General features: G+C 42.3%; 1 protein-coding gene across 5 annotated transcripts in view; it reads right to left on the bottom strand.

Annotated features, from left to right (window-relative positions):
- Window positions 1-1493: 1493 nt before the first annotated feature.
- LOC110525599 (angiopoietin-related protein 2) overlaps window positions 1494-17626 on the bottom strand; it is a 29833-nt gene continuing 13700 nt past the window's right edge. For all 5 annotated transcript variants that reach the window (XM_021605851.3, XM_021605852.3, XM_021605855.3 and 2 more), the window contains 3 exons: window positions 5915-6108; window positions 4467-4737; window positions 1494-4305 (listed from right to left, as the gene is read on the bottom strand). In XM_021605851.3, the coding sequence (XP_021461526.3) occupies window positions 4106-4305; window positions 4467-4737; window positions 5915-6108 (665 nt within the window). In that variant the 3' untranslated portion in view covers window positions 1494-4105. The remainder of the gene's footprint in view (window positions 4306-4466; window positions 4738-5914; window positions 6109-17626) is intronic.

Here is a 17626-nt window from a genome sequence, read left to right as displayed (position 1 = left end):
ATTACGCATGCAATGACATCTGAGGGGGGAAAACATTGTTACAAACATGACTAACATTAGCTTTGCAGTAACTTATTTGTTGTTATTATATCGCAAACTGGCGTGGCAGTTTCACCGATAAGGATTCTAACTTTAAAACTAGAATCCTTATTTGGTGACACTGTCATGTCCGTTTGCGATATTACATTTTTACATTTTAGCAGACACCTTTATCCGGAGAAATTAGGGGTGCTTTGCTCATGGGCACGTCAACAGATGTTTCATCTAGTCGGCTCGGGGATTTGATCCGGCGACCTTTCGCTTACTGGCCCAACGCGCTTAAATGTTAGACTACCTGCCGCCCTATTACAAGCAACGAAAAGAGTTGTTGTTTTTTTGTTACGGTGATGCCAGACGCTCCTCTCCGTTTCATCAGAAAAACAAATGCGGACTAGATCTTTAAAGAGCTGTTCCTAATAAACACTATCAACAAGCTTTTGTTTCAGACACGTCTCATTGGTTGACTGATGGTTCTTTTTTGATACTCCAGTGGTTGCAAAAGGATGTTCAGATGAAAAACATCTGATGGAACCAGATTCATTGCAGTGTTGACATGCTTTTCCTTTCTCTACAGACAGGAAATATCCATCTCCAAAGTTTGTTATACCATTTAAATGTCTTGATGCATTAAATGTCCTCTGTCATACCGTCTTAAAGCTGCAATAAGTCACTTTTTGGGAAACCTGACCAAATGTTCATAAAAATGAGAGTTATAGATCTGTCATTCCCATGGAAAGCAAATCTAAGAAGCAGTAAATATGATGCATGTGCACTATTTCTATGCTTCCCATTCTTAAGTTTAGTTTTAACATCTTTTACATTCAGCTTTGTACACCAGCATCAAACAGCTGAAAATACAATGATTCTCTTTGCTTGTTTTATTACATAAAATTAGCTGAACTATTAGAATTTTAGCAACCAGGAAATGGCGGTGCAAGTTTTGCACATTACACCTTTCATGGGGATTTCAGACTGCAATACAAATTAAATTTTTCTCTCTCCCCTTCAAGCTCTCTATATTTTCCACCCTGGATTGGAAGTCCCAGGAGCAGTGGAATAAAAGCGCTGTGAGGGGAAGGGACAATGGCATGCCAGAGGTTTTACAGGCTGTCATGTTTCATTCATCATCCCATGGTCCACTGGCCCTGTGGTTGATAAATGCTATATCAAACCCATTGTCTCTATCTCCCCAATCACACGTTGTACACAGGAGGGCAGAGCTGCTAGTGACATCTTCATCGCAGACTGCCTGTAATTATCCTAATCTCCATGGCTCCTGTGGACCCAGGCCCTGCTTGGCTTGGGCTCTCAGACTTACAATCTCTCTCTCTCTCTCTCTCTCTATGTATGTGTATGGCCTATAATACTAGATCCAAGACACGTGAACATAAACAAGGTAATACAACAGAATATACATTTACAGTTGTGTCTGTACATACAGAAAAACTCTCAAAGAAGCTGCACATTGTTTATTGCAACTGTATAGTGATACATGTTAGCTTTGTTACGTTATATTACAAATATATTTTATGTACAGACAAAATGTGTCGGCTCAATTTACACCAACAATTAATTTATACAGTACATACATTGCTTTGTTGCAAGCAAATGAATACCTGGCCTTACATTTGAGGTTTCATGTCATAAAGTAATATTCAAAAATGACTGCTGCAGGTAACCATTATATTTTATAGAATATCACTCTACCATCTAGACTTACAGTGCATTCGGAAAGATTTCATACCCCTTGACTTTTTCCACATTTTGTTAAGTTACAGCCTTATTCTAAATAGTTTAAATGTTTTGTGTTCCTCATCCATCTACACACAATACCCCATAATGACAAAGCAAAAACAGTTTATTTGAATTTTTTGCAAATGTATTTAAAAAACAAACAGAAATACCTTATTTACGTAAGTATTCAAACCCTTTGCTATGAGACTCGAAATTGAGCTCAGGTACATCCTGTTCCCATTGATCAAACAAAGAGATGTTTCTACAACTTGATTGGAGTCCACCTGTGGTAAATTCAATTGAGTGGACATGATTTGGAAAGGCACACATCTGTCTATATAAGGTCCCACAGTTGACAATGCATGTCAGCGCAAAAACCAAGCAATGAGGTCGAAGGAATTGTCCGTAGAGCTCTGAGACAGGATTGTGTCGAGGCACAGGTCTGGGGAAGGGTACCAAAAAATGTCTGCAGCATTGAATGTCCCCAGAGAACACAGTGGCCTCCATCGTTCTTAAATGGAAGAAGTTTGGAAACATCAAGACTCTTCCTAGAGCTGGCCACCCGGCTAAACTGAGCAATCAGGGGACAAGGGCCTTGGTCAGGGAGTGACCAACAAACCAATGGTTATTCTGACAGAGTTCCAGAGTTCCTCTGTGAAGATGGGAGAACCTTCCAGAAGGACAACCATCTCTGCAGCACTCCACCAATCAGGCCTTTATGGTAGAGTGGCCAGACGGAAGCCACTCCTCAGTAAAAGGCACGAGCGCTGCTTGGAGTTTGCTCATAAGAAACAATATTCTCTGGTCTGATGAAACCAAGATTGAACTCTTTGGCCTCAATGCCAAGCGTCATGTCTGGAGGAAACCTGACACCACCCCTACAGTAAAGCATGGTGGTGGCATGCTGTGGGGATGTTTTTCAGCGGAAGGGACTGGGAGACTAGTCAGGATCGAGGGAAAGATGAACGGAGCAAAGTACAGAGAGATCTTTGATGAAAACCTGCTCCAGAGCGCTCAGGACCTCAGACTGGGGCGAAGGTTCACCTTCCAACAGGACAATGACCCTAAGCACACAGCCAAGATAACGCAGGAGTGGCTTCGGGACAAGTCTCTGTATGTCCTTGAGTGGCCCAGCCAGAGCCTGGACTTGAGCCTGATCGAACATCTCTGGAGAGACCTGAAAATAGCTGTGCTGCGACGCTCCCCATCCAACCATGACAGAGCTTGAGAGGATCTGCAGAGAAGAATGGGAGAAACTCCCCAAATACAGGTGTTCCAAGCTTGTAGCATCATACCAAAGAAGACAGAAGGCTGTAATCGCTGCCAAAGGGGCTTCAACAAAGTACTGAGTAAAGGGTCTGAATACTTTTGTAAATGTGATATTTCATTTTTGGGCATTGTGTGTAGATTGTTGAGGGGGGGGGGACTATTTAATTAATTTTAGAATAAGTCTTTAAAAATTTGGAAAAAGTCAAGGGGATTGAATATTTTCCCAATGCACTGTAATGTTAAGTCAGTTGTCATTATTCCCTGTACCTTGCACTCTGCCACACCAGCAGTATGTTTATTGGAATGATCTAAATCATTGTTACTTTGAGTTTGTAAGCCAGATATCAGGTCATAACTGTTGACAGTACTAGTGCCGTAGAGCAGACTGTTGTATCTATTCCCCCTTTTACATAAGTGATAGACATTAGATTGTGTATGTTGACAAAGATTATGGCTAACATATTAAGAGTACCTGTCTATACCATAGTTTAAGAAATGTGATTATTGTTTCCTATAAATTACTCACCTGAAGAGCTTGATTTAAACACCATAAGGTTAGTCACTGGATACAATGTCCTGCGTCATCTTCATTCTCATAAAATTATGTTCTGCACTATAAAACATACGGACTACAATATAAGATTGCTATTCCAAGCTACTTAGTGTGACCACTGTGAACTGATGTACGCTCTCCTCTTTTTCTTTTCATCCTGTTTTCTCCCATATGAATCACACCGTACCAGCAGTTCTAAGGCAGTAGTACACTGCTCAAAGTTAGGTAAACAGACACATTTGAACTAAATTGAAAGGGAGAGAAGCAAGCATACAGCCACACCGTTACATGTGTTTGTCTGTGGAGCAACAGGATGGACCCTGCTTCTCCTTTATTGCTCCACCAAGAGTCCTGCCTGAGGCTTAGATATTGCACTGTCTATGTCATCATCTTCTTGATCTGGCTGTGTGAGATGCCTTTATTTCAGAGTTCAAGAGTTGTTTGAATTGAGGTTTTTGTGGAGAGGAAGTCGTTTTTGAAAAGGGGCTACTTTGTCTTGTTTATGGATATTTAATGAAAGGTGTTTGGGTTCGGTCGTATCATCATAGATACTTTCTTCAGGGAGTAGGCCCCTCCTCTGAATTCAGCCCAGTAGACTCCATCTTGGTAGCGACTGCGGTAGTGTCCTCCTCTGTACCATACTCCGTTGAGGTTAGAATGGGCACATGCATTGTACCACCAGCCTCCCTTCTGGTAGTGGGCACAGTTACCTGGGTTGAAGCAAATATTAGTTAGACAATATTGTAAAATCTCAACAAAAATGTATTGTGGGCTGACAGTATGGACTAGGCTAATTAACCGAGTCAGAACTCAACACTAGAAATGTTATCTCGTGTTTCTGTTTCAACGTGACTGAGTGAGCGTGTGCTACCTGTATATGCATCATGGTCTCTGTCCAGCGTAGTGAACTGTTTGCCATTGTGCCAGGTGAGGGAGTCTCCGGCGTTGCCATGGTAGCGGCCCACCCTGAGCTTGTAGAAGTCTGCCTCAGGCTCCAGCCTGAAGCTGGCGTACTCTGCAAACACCTTCCTCCCAGACCAGTCTTCCAGAGTCACCAGCAGCTTGTAGTTCCTCTGGTTGGTCAGCCAGTAGATGTTCTCCAGGCCCAGCCAATACTCTCCATCGATGTTCCCAAAGCCTTGCTATGAGGGGCAAAGGGAGAATACATACAACACAGTCAACATGATGGGCTTTACACAAGACCTTTCAGCTGAATGCAGTTGGTCTTGAGGTCTGGGGGATAATTCAGAGCCTCTTCTCTAGTCGGTGCCTGGGAAGTACTGAGATAAACAGTCCCTCTAGATGCTCTGACAGTAAAGGTCAATATGAATCTTTCTTAGAGTGTTGTTTATTGTCAGGGAAGGTACCAGAAAATAGCACATGAGCCTACTACACCATAGCCAGTATTCAGATCTTCACTGTCTTGCAATTATAAAAAATGATTTAATGGCCTGTAGAGGAGAGTGGGGGATCTACACGATGTGTGCTGGTCTGGACTGTTCTGCCTCAGTTCCGTGCCAGGACAGGTCACTGGATATGATGTGTTTTACATTACATTGCACATGCTTTGAATCATGGGAATATCTGGCAATTGTACACATTTAATTCCCATGTGTTTTAATGTGTATCGTAAAGGTCTTGGAAAGTTCTCTGGCAAGGATTTAAACAAGATTCTTGCAAATTGTCTGTCTGCCCTATGATGTTTGCACTCAAATTGTTTTGCCTTGTTGCAGTGCTTCAGATCCTTACACTAGCCAGACCCTTTTCACCTCATTCCCCACTGGCAATATTCATCCCTTAGTATTTCATGCTGTCCTCATGACTGCCTGTGTAATGTTGTGTAACTACCTGAATTCAGAAATTTATTTTTCCTCAAACAATTGCTGTGATGTAAATATAAGTAATTTTCATGGACCATGAATCATTTTTCAGTGGGCAATATTTTTATTGGGGCATTTATTTCCAGTATGGCAGCTTTTCATCCACACGTTTCTCATTAAGCCTGTATGCGTCCTGTGTGGACTAAAGACCCAACTCCTGTTGACGGATGGTATGAGTCATTGGCCAGTGGTGTGACTGACAGGTGCAGAACCCTGTAGGTACAGGCAGTGCAAGGGACCATTCTCCTCAAACCTCAACAATGACTTAGTTTATTTATTAGTTCAGATCTTTTTAACGTCAGACACACCAGACATAAGTCACCTGTTTCACTTCGAACTACTGCCAATGTTCAGCATACAGACACAGTTCTACATAGGATAGAACCTGCCTCCCCTTTATACTAAAAGAGTTTGACTTAGTGTGGGGCTGTTTACATACCTTGTAAGTCTCCCAGTTCCTGAAGAAGTTGACTGATCCGTCCAGCCTCCTCTGGATGACGGTCCAGCCACCAGGGTCGTGTCTCTGGTCACACCACACCTGCATTAGTTTGTTGGCGTTCTCTGGCTTCACCAGGTACATGCCACTGGCCGTGTGGCCATCCTCAAGGGCCTGTAGGCAGTCCTTCCATGGCCCTGCATGGGACAGGAAATGAGACAGACACAGTGGTTAGACAGAAAGCCTGGTGGAGTCAGTGGAGGTTGTCAAAGGATCTTTTTTTCTATAAAATGAGTCATTTTCACATTCATAATTAACCCTTGTGTGGTGTTCATGTTTTTGTTATTCACCCAATGTTTGCGGGTCTGGACCCACAACATTATTGGGTTTTTAAAACAATACAGCCATAACAATTTTTGTAAAAATACTTAACACTTAATATTTTTATGTTGACTGATATCAATTACAAGGAATATAGACAGCATACATGGTTAATATTTGCCATTTACCTCTGCTAGATCACATTGACCAATAAAAGAGCTATTCGTTTTTTTCATTATGTAAACAAAAATCAATTATAATTAATTTAAAAATTTTTTTTATCTTGAACAAATATAAATGAAACAAGGTTTTCCTCACTATTGATGTTTATTGCTTTGAACTGAACAAATTGGAAGGACTAATTTTACATACAGTATTTTATGGAAATTATAAATGAGCCCCATTGAACACAAATTAAGGCCGGTCTACACACCACATGAGGGACAGAGTTTTACTGTGGGTGTGTTGCTAATGTATTTATTGCATTTGATGCATGTGAACTGTGTCTTCCTGTCCATCTTGGGTCCACACACAACGCAGCACTTCTTCTTGTTGCTACCGGTTGCAATCTAGAATGATGAAAACACTTAGTTCAGGAATTTTACTAACATCTCACTCACTCGCATATATAGTTACAGCAGGCCAAGGTAGGAGAGTCAGACACACACACATGCAACAACATCACTAACACTTACCTCTGGTATTGGAGTTGTTGGTTCTGTGGGTCAGACGGATGGGGCACCAGCATCCTCCTCATGATGGCTGCAGAAGCTGGGGTCCTTGGGATATGTTGCCTATTCTGGATTTTAGGTCTTACCAATGCCTTGCCCAGCTCCTCGAGAAAGTGCCATCTCCTCTGGAGCTTCCCTCTGTTCCAATCTGGGTTCAAGGCCATCAAGATGACAAACGGATTGTACACTGAGATGTCCAAGATGTTGAAGAATATCGTAAGGTTCTTCTTTTCAGCTGTAGCCAGTCACCAGCTTGTCTAAATTGTCCACCCCTCATTTTGTGGCATTGTAATGCATTATGATTTCTGTTTTTTGATGTTCCTGGCCACAGATTCTGCCATCCCAATGCAGTGTACTCATGAGTTCCACATTTTTGTCTTTCTTTGGCACGTAGGACACTAGGGCCGTGTAGGCCGTGAACACAAATGTAGAGGAATTGATAGGCCTGTTCTGTGTATTCAACAGCTGAGTTGGGAGCTCTGGCTTGTTTTTTTTCGTACTGTTCCTACCATCGTCAGCTTCATCTTGGGGAGCTCCTGTCCCAACTTGTGCAAAGTAAAACAGTTTTTCCTATGATGTTGTGGCCACGGAGTCCTTGTGTCACGTCCAGGACAACCCACATCCCTTGGTTATTCTCAGGGGCTCCTCCATCTGGCTTCCCCATATACACTTGCAAGTTCCACGCATAGGATGAAGCAGCATCACAGAGGGCCCAGATCTTGATTCCATATTTTGTATGTTTAGACGGTATGTACTGCCTGAAGGGGCAGTGTCCCCTAAATGGAATAAGCTGCTTATCAACAGTAACGTTGGGCCCAGGGTTGTGAAACAGGAGAAGGCGGTCCACCCACTTGTCCCACACTGACCTGATTGCAGCTAGCTGGTCTCTCTGCCGCTGAGCTGGTCTGGTGTCTCGGTTATCGAAGCGAATAATCATAGAAATAATGTTGAAGTTTTTCAGAGACGTTGTTGCACGGAAGAGTTCTCTGACAGTTTCTGCATCCCACAGGGATTCTGTGGATTCCCCACTGAAAACACCAGCAAGGATAAGAACCCCAAAGTATGCATGTAAATGAGTTTGGTCCATCTCCTTTCATCGCTCTCCAAAAACACACCTTCCCTCCAAATGAGTGCAGTCCAGAATGATTTCCTGGATGGTGTCTGGGATGAACAGTTCAAAAGAAGACTTTATGTCCTGAACATGAGTAACCGCCATCGGCCCTGGTTGCATCCTTATCACATTGACAGCTATGCGGGGTGGCTCATTCCTTGGGCATATTTCTCCTCCTGCAGGCTGCTGATGAGCTGGTTGCTGACAGGCTGGTTCTGGGGCTGGCTGAGGGTCAATCTCATCGTCTTCTTCCAACTCACTGTCAGACTCCGAATTGACAGAGACATGATCCTCATATTCTGAAAATTCTTTATCTTCCAAAGTGGAAGATGCTACAGTGCCTTGCGAAAGTATTCGGCCCCCTTGAACTTTGCGACCTTTTGCCACATTTCAGGCTTCAAACATAAAGATATAAAACTGTATTTTTTTGTGAAGAATCAACAACAAGTGGGACACAATCATGAAGTGGAACGACATTTATTGGATATTTCAAACTTTTTTAACAAATCAAAAATTGAAAAATTGGGAGTGCAAAATTATTCAGCCCCCTTAAGTTAATACTTTGTAGCGCCACCTTTTGCTGCAATTACAGCTGTAAGTCGCTTGGGTGGGGTATGTCTCTATCAGTTTTGCACATCGAGAGACTGACATTTTTTCCCATTCCTCCTTGCAAAACAGCTCGAGCTCAGTGAGGTTGGATGGAGAGCATTTGTGAACAGCAGTTTTCAGTTCTTTCCACAGATTCTCGATTGGATTCAGGTCTGGACTTTGACTTGGCCATTCTAACACCTGGATATGTTTATTTTTGAACCATTCCATTGTAGATTTTGCTTTATGTTTTGGATCATTGTCTTGTTGGAAGACAAATCTCCGTCCCAGTCTCAGGTCTTTTGCAGACTCCATCAGGTTTTCTTCCAGAATGGTCCTGTATTTGGCTCCATCCATCTTCCCATCAATTTTAACCATCTTCCCTGTCCCTGCTGAAGAAAAGCAGGCCCAAACCATGATGCTGCCACCACCATGTTTGACAGTGGGGATGGTGTGTTCAGCTGTGTTGCTTTTACGCCAAACATAACGTTTTGCATTGTTGCCAAAAAGTTCAATTTTTGGTTTCATCTGACCAGAGCACCTTCTTCCACATGTTTGGTGTGTCTCCCAGGTGGCTTGTGGCAAACTTTAAACGACACTTTTTATGGATATCTTTAAGAAATGGCTTTCTTCTTGCCACTCTTCCATAAAGGCCAGATTTGTGCAATATACGACTGATTGTTGTCCTATGGACAGAGTCTCCCACCTCAGCTGTAGATCTCTGCAGTTCATCCAGAGTGATCATGGGCCTCTTGGCTGCATCTCTGATCAGTCTTCTCCTTGTATGAGCTGAAAGTTTAGAGGGACGGCCAGGTCTTGGTAGATTTGCAGTGGTCTGATACTCCTTCCATTTCAATATTATCGCTTGCACAGTGCTCCTTGGGATGTTTAAAGCTTGGGAAATCTTTTTGTATCCAAATCCGGCTTTAAACTTCTTGTTCTTCATGATGCTCTCTGCGCTTTTAACGGACCTCTGAGACTATCACAGTGCAGGTGCATTTATACGGAGACTTGATTACACACAGGTGGATTGTCTTTATCATCATTAGTCATTTAGGTCAACATTGGATCATTCAGAGATCCTCACTGAACTTCTGGAGAGAGTTTGCTGCACTGAAAGTAAAGGGGCTGAATAATTTTGCACGCCCAATTTTTCAGTTTTTGATTTGTTAAAAAAGTTTGAAATATCCAATAAATGTCGTTCCACTTCATGATTGTGTCCCACTTGTTGTTGATTCTTCACAAAAAAATACAGTTTTATATCTTTATGTTTGAAGCCTGAAATGTGGCAAAAGGTCGCAAAGTTCAAGAGGGGCGAATAGTTTCGCAAGGCACTGTATTTCCACACTAGCTTCTCTCTCTACAAAAATTATTTCTAAGGTCCTCTGATCAGAGATTATTTTTGCTATACTGATTGATTGTGGTAAGGAGCACACATGCAAAGCTATTTATTTGTTGAGTCCCTCCCCCAATTTGCACCTGGCTGGGGTAGAGTGTGGGAAAATACAGATTTTTTTGTACAATGTATCGAAATAATGTATTGTAATAACATTGCGTAGGTTCCCGGAAAACATTGTCTAGTTTCACACACTACAAAGGGTAAAGAGTGTGAGAAAAGCGGGAGACAGGCAGGGAGACAGACAGGTTCTTGGTGCTATGTTGAAACAGCAGGCCCAGGGAGGAGGAAGACAGAGTGAAGGCACACAGCAAACCTTTTTGTTTAATTTTTACTTGTTTTCACCTACACACACACTTTTCTACACTTTTTAATTAACCTCGGGTCCAGTGGACCCAAACACCACATACTGTATGTAATATACATGTGTAGGGGGGTGCACAGTGTGCACTCAATAAATGTGTTATTTTACATGTTCTTCACAGAAAATGAGCCAAGGCCAATGAGTCTCAGGTTGAAAAAAAATATTAATTTGATAATTTCTCTTTAGTAAACATTGAAAATGGGTCCCACAGACCTGAATACCACACAAGGCTTAATACAACATTCTTATTGTGTGACCATCACAGTACTGGAGATAGATGCTATACAGCCTAATTGAAAAGACCACAGCATCATGTTACTGCTGCTACTCCCATTTTACAGTAGCTTTCAGTTTAAGGCCAGGATTGACTTTGGTTGCTGCTCTCACAAGTGAAATGACTGCAGGCTGTGCAGCCAAGAGCAACATTGGCACATGGCTATAGGGAGGCCTGATTGCTGAATGATGCAACATTAGCAGATACTGTAGATCAGCAGGCACTCTAAAGGTCCCTTGTTGATGAATGATATCATGGGCATTGGGCTGTAGAAAACACTCTTTTGTTGAAGTAGAGTTGGAAAGTCTCTTAATATTTAATCACTGTCTTTCTAAACCCCTATTAAACCCTTGCATGTTTCTTATGTTGTTATTGTCAATGGGTGTTTTTGACCTACCCCAGTGGAGGTAAAACCACATCCTCTACAATACTGACCCAGAGAGCAGTTGTGCTGTCATGCAGATCGGAGACATTCCATGTGATTGATAGTGTTTTCATAAAGCGTGTTCTCTCAGCAGTGGGCTTTAGCTTGGCCATTCTCTGGTAATCTAATCTCAGATATCAGCCATTAAAACTCTACTGAGACAATGGCCTCCTTCATCTGGAAAGACCTGTGTATTTGTGGACACACCATGTGCCATACAGCTGTCTGTCCACATTTCATCACAATATTGTTTTGAACATTTGTATTAGGACTGATGCCCAACTGAGCGTTCTACTCAATGCAGTCTTTAAAAAAAATGTTTTACCTTTATTTAGCTAGGCAAGTCAGTTAAGAACAAATTCTTATTTACAATGACGGCCGACCCCGGCCAAACCCGGACGACGCTGGGCCAATTGTGCTCCGCCCTATGGGACTCCCAATCACGGCCGGATGTGATACAGCCTGGATTCGGGACTGTAATGACACCTCTTGCATTGAGATGTAGTGCCTTAGACCGCTGCACCACTCAGGAGCCCTAGTGAGTCTTAATGGGTGTCTTAATGGGTGCTGATGAAGATTTTGTCTAAAGTGCATTACTGTGGCTTGGAAACACGATGACATTTTAAAAGGAGGGAAATAATTAGTAGGACAAGCTTTTGCTATCACTGTGATGTCTCCAAATTGACTAGCATTTAGCTAGGTAACGTTGGCATTGCTATCTACAGTTGAAGTCGGAAGTTTACATACACCTTAGCCAAATACATTTAAACTCAGTTTTTCACAATTCCTGACATTTAATCGTAGTAAAAATCCCCTGTCTAAGGTCAGTTAGGATCACCACTTTATTTTAAGAATGGGACATTTCAGAATAATAGAGAGTGATTGATTTATTTCAGCTTTAATTTATTTCATCACATTCCCAGTGGGTCAGAAGTTTACATACACTCAATTAGTATTTGGTAGCATTGCCTTTAAATCCTTAAGCCATTTTGTCATAACTTTGGAAGTATGCTTGGGGTCATTGTCCATTTGGAAGACCCATTTGCGACCAAGCTTTAACTTCCTGACTGATGTCTTGAGATGTTGCTTCAATATGTCCACATAATGTTCTGTCCTCGTGATGCAATCTATTTTGTGAAGTGCACCAGTCCTTCCTGCAGCAAAGCACCCCTACAACATGATGCTGCCACCCCCATGCTTCACAGTTGGGATGGTGTTCTTCGGCTTGCAAGCCTCCCCCTTTTTCCTCTAAACATAACAATGTTCATTATGGCCAAACAGTTATATTTTTGTTTCATCAGACCAGAGGGCATTTCTCCAAAATGTATGATCTTTGTCCCCATGTGCAGTTGCAAACCGTAGTCTGGCTTTTTTATGGCGGTTTTGGAGCACTTTTCACACCAAAGTACGTTCATCTCTAGGAGACAGAACGCGTCTCCTCCCTGAGCGGTATGACGGCTGCGTGGTCCCATGGTGTTTATACTTGTGTACTATTGTTTGTACAGATGAACGTGGTACCTTCAGGCGTTTGGAAATTGCTCCCAAGGATGAACCAGACTTGTGGAGGTCCACAATTTTTTTCTGAGTTCTCGGCTGATTTCTTTTGATATTCCCATGATGTCAAGCAAAGTTTGAAGGTAGGCCTTGAAATACATCCACAGGTGCACGTCCAATTGACTCAAATGATGTCAATAAGCCTATCAGAAGCTTCTAAAGCCATAACATCATTTTCTGGAATTTTCCAAGCTGTTTAAAGGCAGTCAACTTAGTAAACATCTGACCCACTGGAATTGTGAAACAGTGAATTATAAGTAAAATAATCTGTCTGTAAACAATTGTTGTAAAAATGACTTGTGTCATGCATACCGTAGATGTCCTAACCGACTTGCCGAAACTATAGTTATTTAACAAGAAATTTGTGGGGTGGTTGAAAAACGAGTCAGACTCCAACCTAAGTGTATGTCGACTTCTGACTTCAACTGTATTTCTGATTAACTTTGCTAGCTCATGGCAACCTTGCCATCTCTTTAAAATTAACTTGACCACATCATAATGATGACAAAGTTGTTTTCTACAATGGATTTTTTAAAATCTACTTCAGCAATGTCCAAGCAGCAATGTTTCCAAGCCATTATAGTGTACATTTGATGAAACAGTCATTAGCCCCCAATCAGAAAGACCTGGCATCAACCATCAGCCAGACATCAATATGCTGCAGCATCTGTAGAACGTTGATAGCAATGGCAACGATGCAACCTAGTGACGGAGGTGCAACCCATGAATACGCAACTTGGAGAAGTACAAATACAGGCTATGCTCTGTCTTATGGCTGCACCTCCGTCGAGTAGAAATCATCATAACAATTCTAATAAATGCAAGAGTTGGGCAATAGATGAAAATACTGCAAATGTTTTATTTTTTAAATAATCCATCAGATTTTGACTGATTTATAGCACATAAAACATTTTACTGACATGGACAAATAATGTATGGAGTTCAGTGATTTTGATGGGAATTCAGGCATTGAATTTATTGTTGAATTTCACTTTTTCTTAGAACGCAATCATATATACATTTTCTTATTGTATCAGATATTTTGTGTTAAAATAGATAACTATTGGGCGTATTTGCATTAATAAATTTACACAAAGGGATGGAACAGGGCGGAACATGGCTGCAACCACCAAACACTTTGGTCTACCCTACCTGCTCTTACCTGTTCTGTCTGCCCTACCTGCTCTTACATGTTCTGTCTGCCCTACCTGCTCTTACCTGTTCTGTCTACCCTACCTGCTCTTACCTGTTCTGTCTGCCCTACCTGCTCTTACCTGTTCTGTCTTCCCTACCTGCTCTTACCTGTTCTGTCTGCCCTACCTGCTCTTACATGTTCTGTCTGCCCTACCTGCTCTTACCTGTTCTGTCTGCCCTACCTGCTCTTACCTGTTCTGTCTGCCCTACCTGCTCTTACCTGTTCTGTCTACCCTACCTGCTCTTACCTGTTCTGTCTACCCTACCTGCTCTTACCTGTTCTGTCTGCCCTACCATCTCTTACCTGTTCTGTCTGCCCTACCTGCTCTTACCTGTTCTGTCTGCCCTACCTGCTCTGTCTGCCCTACCATCTCTTACCTGTTCTGTCTGCCCTACCTGCTCTTACCTGTTCTCTCTGCCCTACCTGCACTTACCTGCACTGTCTAGACAGCCTCATTAATTACTGTTGTTGTCACGTTCTGTTGCATAAGAGTGTCAATAGCAGAATACCCTCGGATAAAAAAAAAATCACCAATATATGGCTGAAAATGACAGATGACCACCTCAGGTGGACGAGGCATGTGCGTTGCTAGTGTAAGTATGTGGGTGAAAAAAATATGTTGGGGTGTTCCAGCATCAGACTGCGTGGGTCTTGCAGCACTACAATGACACTTTTTGCAAAACATTACCTCAACTCAGATTTTCCTGAACCTCTTCAAGTGTACACTATTAACTGGTTGTTTATTCAAATTCATTATACTGAATTGGACTAATTTAAAATAATCCTGCTACATTAAAATCCTTATTTTACCTCAGTAACTCTGCCAGGGAGACCGCTGGAACTTATCCCAAATTCCAAAATGTTCAAACTTTCACTTCACGTTTCATTTATCTGACATAATTCCCAACTTGGCAGTTGGTCGTTTAACAGAAGTACTGTGATGGGGTATTTAATATGGCTATGTTTTGAAGACAAATTTGAAAACTGACCATTAAAGCATTGTTGTGTCTTTCTGTAGGTTAAAGTATGTTTCCTTATCTCTGAAACATCCTCCACCACCATAGATGTTCTAATGTATTTAGCAGCATATATAATATGATTCACTGCATAGAAGTAACAGAACTGTATGCTAAAATGGATGCTCTGACAGATACCAAATTATGAGCAGGATGTGTTTTCTATTGTTCTGCCGTATATCATTTAACGAGGAATGAAGTTTATGTTAAATGCTGCACGTGTTTGGTTTATTAGTCTCTCTTGGTGTTTGTTCTCTTTGAAACTGGTTAATATCTGTAAAAACAGGTTCATATCTGTAATAACATGAATTGGCTTATTGCCTGTTAGCCGTTACTCTCCACCTAGAAGAGCTCTAGTCATCATACTTGGAAACCGGCTTCTATTGGGCCGCTGGTGTAACAGTATAGCTTCCGTCCCTCTCCTCGCCTCGAACCAGGGACCCTCTGCACACATCTACAACTGCCTCCCACGAAGCATCGTTACCCATCGCTCCACAAAAGCCACGGCCTTTGCAGAGCAAGGGGAACAACTACTTCAAGGTCTCAGAGCGAGTGACGTCACTGATTGAAATGCTATTAGCGCGCACCTTGCTAACTAAGCTAGCCATTTCACATCAGTTACACTCACCCCCCTTTTGACCTCCTCCTTTTCCGCAGCAATCAGGGTCAACAGCATTAATGTAACAGTTTAGTTTCCGTACCTCTCCTCGCCCCTACCTGGGCTCGAACCAGAGACCCTCTGCACACATTGACAACAGTCACCCAACGAAGCATTGTTACCCATCGCTCCACAAAAGCCGCGGCCCTTGCAGAGCAAGGGGAACAACTACTTCAAGGTCTCAGAGCGAGTGAAGTCACCGATTGAAACGCTATTAGCGCGCACCCCGCTAACTAGCTAGCCATTTCAGTATTTTCCTATTCAAGAGTTTACACTAGTGGTCACCAACCTTTTCTGCGTCAAAATCACTATCACGGTCAAAAAGCAAGCCGAGCTCTACCGCTCAGAATTTTTTAAAACATGTATTTTTTATTTACATTATCCTAATAAAAACTGTTCTGTAGGAATGAGGTTTGTGCACTAGGCCTAATGTATTATCACAGCGTATTGGCTATATGCCTGGCCTGCCAATATTATTCATCTCAGAACAAATTATATTTGAAAACTCAAGCTTTCATAACATAATAGATAAGTTGATGTGCAAGGCACAGCTGAGCATAAGTTGAAATAATTAGCTTTTCTATTTTACTGGACTGATGTTACCTGCATCTGATGGTCATGGTGCTTTCAAAACAACCGGGAACTCAGAAAAAAAAACTAGGTCAAATCATGATGTCAGTGATCTTCAGGTCGGAAAGTTGGAGCTCTAGAAAGATACCCATGTGTTTGATATATTTGATACCATTCTGTTGATACTGCTCTTGCCATTACTACAAGCCCGTCCTCCACAATGAAGGTGTCACCAACCTCCTGTGGTATCGGTACACTTGGCTACTCATTCATTGCAGCTGCAGCGCGAGTGGAAGTAGGGAGAAGCGCTCTTTATGTTTTGTAATAGTGTTGAATAAAAACAGTGTTGACAATGCTGAATAAAAACATGAACTGGACCAGTTGGTGACCACTGGCTTACACTGATGTGATTAGCCAAATGACCTGTTTAGGACAAGATGGACATTTGTACAGAGACAGGAGGAAGAGAGGTATACACACAGAGACTGAAGCAGCTAGTCTGTGTCCAACCAGGGAATGGAAGCGAGCCCTGGTTTAAAATACTGGGAAAAGGCAGTGTGTGTGTGTGTGTGTGTGTGTGTGTGTGTGTGTGTGTGTGTGTGTGTGTGTGTGTGTGTGTGTGTGTGTGTGTGTGTGTGTGTGTGTGTGTGAGAGAGAGAGGGGTGATAGAAAGAGAGAGAGGGGTGATAGAAAGAGAGGAAGACCAGACAGGGGGATGTCAGGCTTTCATAAAGAGGTCACACTGACAGCCTGGCTGTATCAGAATAAAAGGAGGGAAATCAAGGAGCTAATTCCAAGTAGGACTGTAAACGACAAGCAGGACTGTCACAGACAGAGACAGAGGAACAAAGGTTCACATTGTAAATTGCCAGGCTAAAACAGGTCAGGTTGTGCTTGGATTGCATGTGGGAAGTAATCCATCAGCCAGCCTCCTTCTCTCCAGTGGGCTTTGTGGAAGAGCTGTGTTGTTTAGACATAAACCAGAGGGCTGAGCCTGCCACTGTGGCAGAACATTTGACTGATACAAGCCTAGTGGGGATGGAATAAATGACATCACACAGATACGCATTCATTATCTTTCCTCTTTCTTTTCATACCCTCTATTCCTTACTCTTTCTTTCTGTTCTTTCTTTCTCTCTCTACCACACCTCTCTCTCTCCATTCCTTTCTGCATTGTAATAGGACTCAGTTTTTGTGTGAGGAGTTTGTATAACCTTTGAGGGGTGAGTTGCAGTCGGCCCTGACAGGAAATTGCTTGCCCCCCTTCAAACACAGTCAGGAAAGCACACTGTGGAACACAAACATTTCTATGGAAAGAGCTGTACAGCATAAGCCAGTGTTTCCGACTACATTCAAATTACATGGTATCTAGTGGATGTACTGTATCTGTTAACAAGAAAATTCCTTATGGAAGCCTCACCGAGTCTTATACATCCTCTGGACAATCCGTGGCAGAGTGCTGCTAGCCTGTGGCGGGGTTTCCCTCATAACTGAAACGCTATATTTACCATGC

The sequence above is a fragment of the Oncorhynchus mykiss genome, chromosome 6 (assembly GCF_057628025.1).
Source record: "Oncorhynchus mykiss isolate SJ-2025 chromosome 6, ASM5762802v1, whole genome shotgun sequence".
Classification (NCBI taxonomy): Eukaryota; Metazoa; Chordata; class Actinopteri; order Salmoniformes; family Salmonidae; genus Oncorhynchus; species Oncorhynchus mykiss.
The sequence above is the reverse complement of the archived record's forward strand: the minus strand, read 5'-3'. Positions and strand labels throughout refer to the sequence as shown.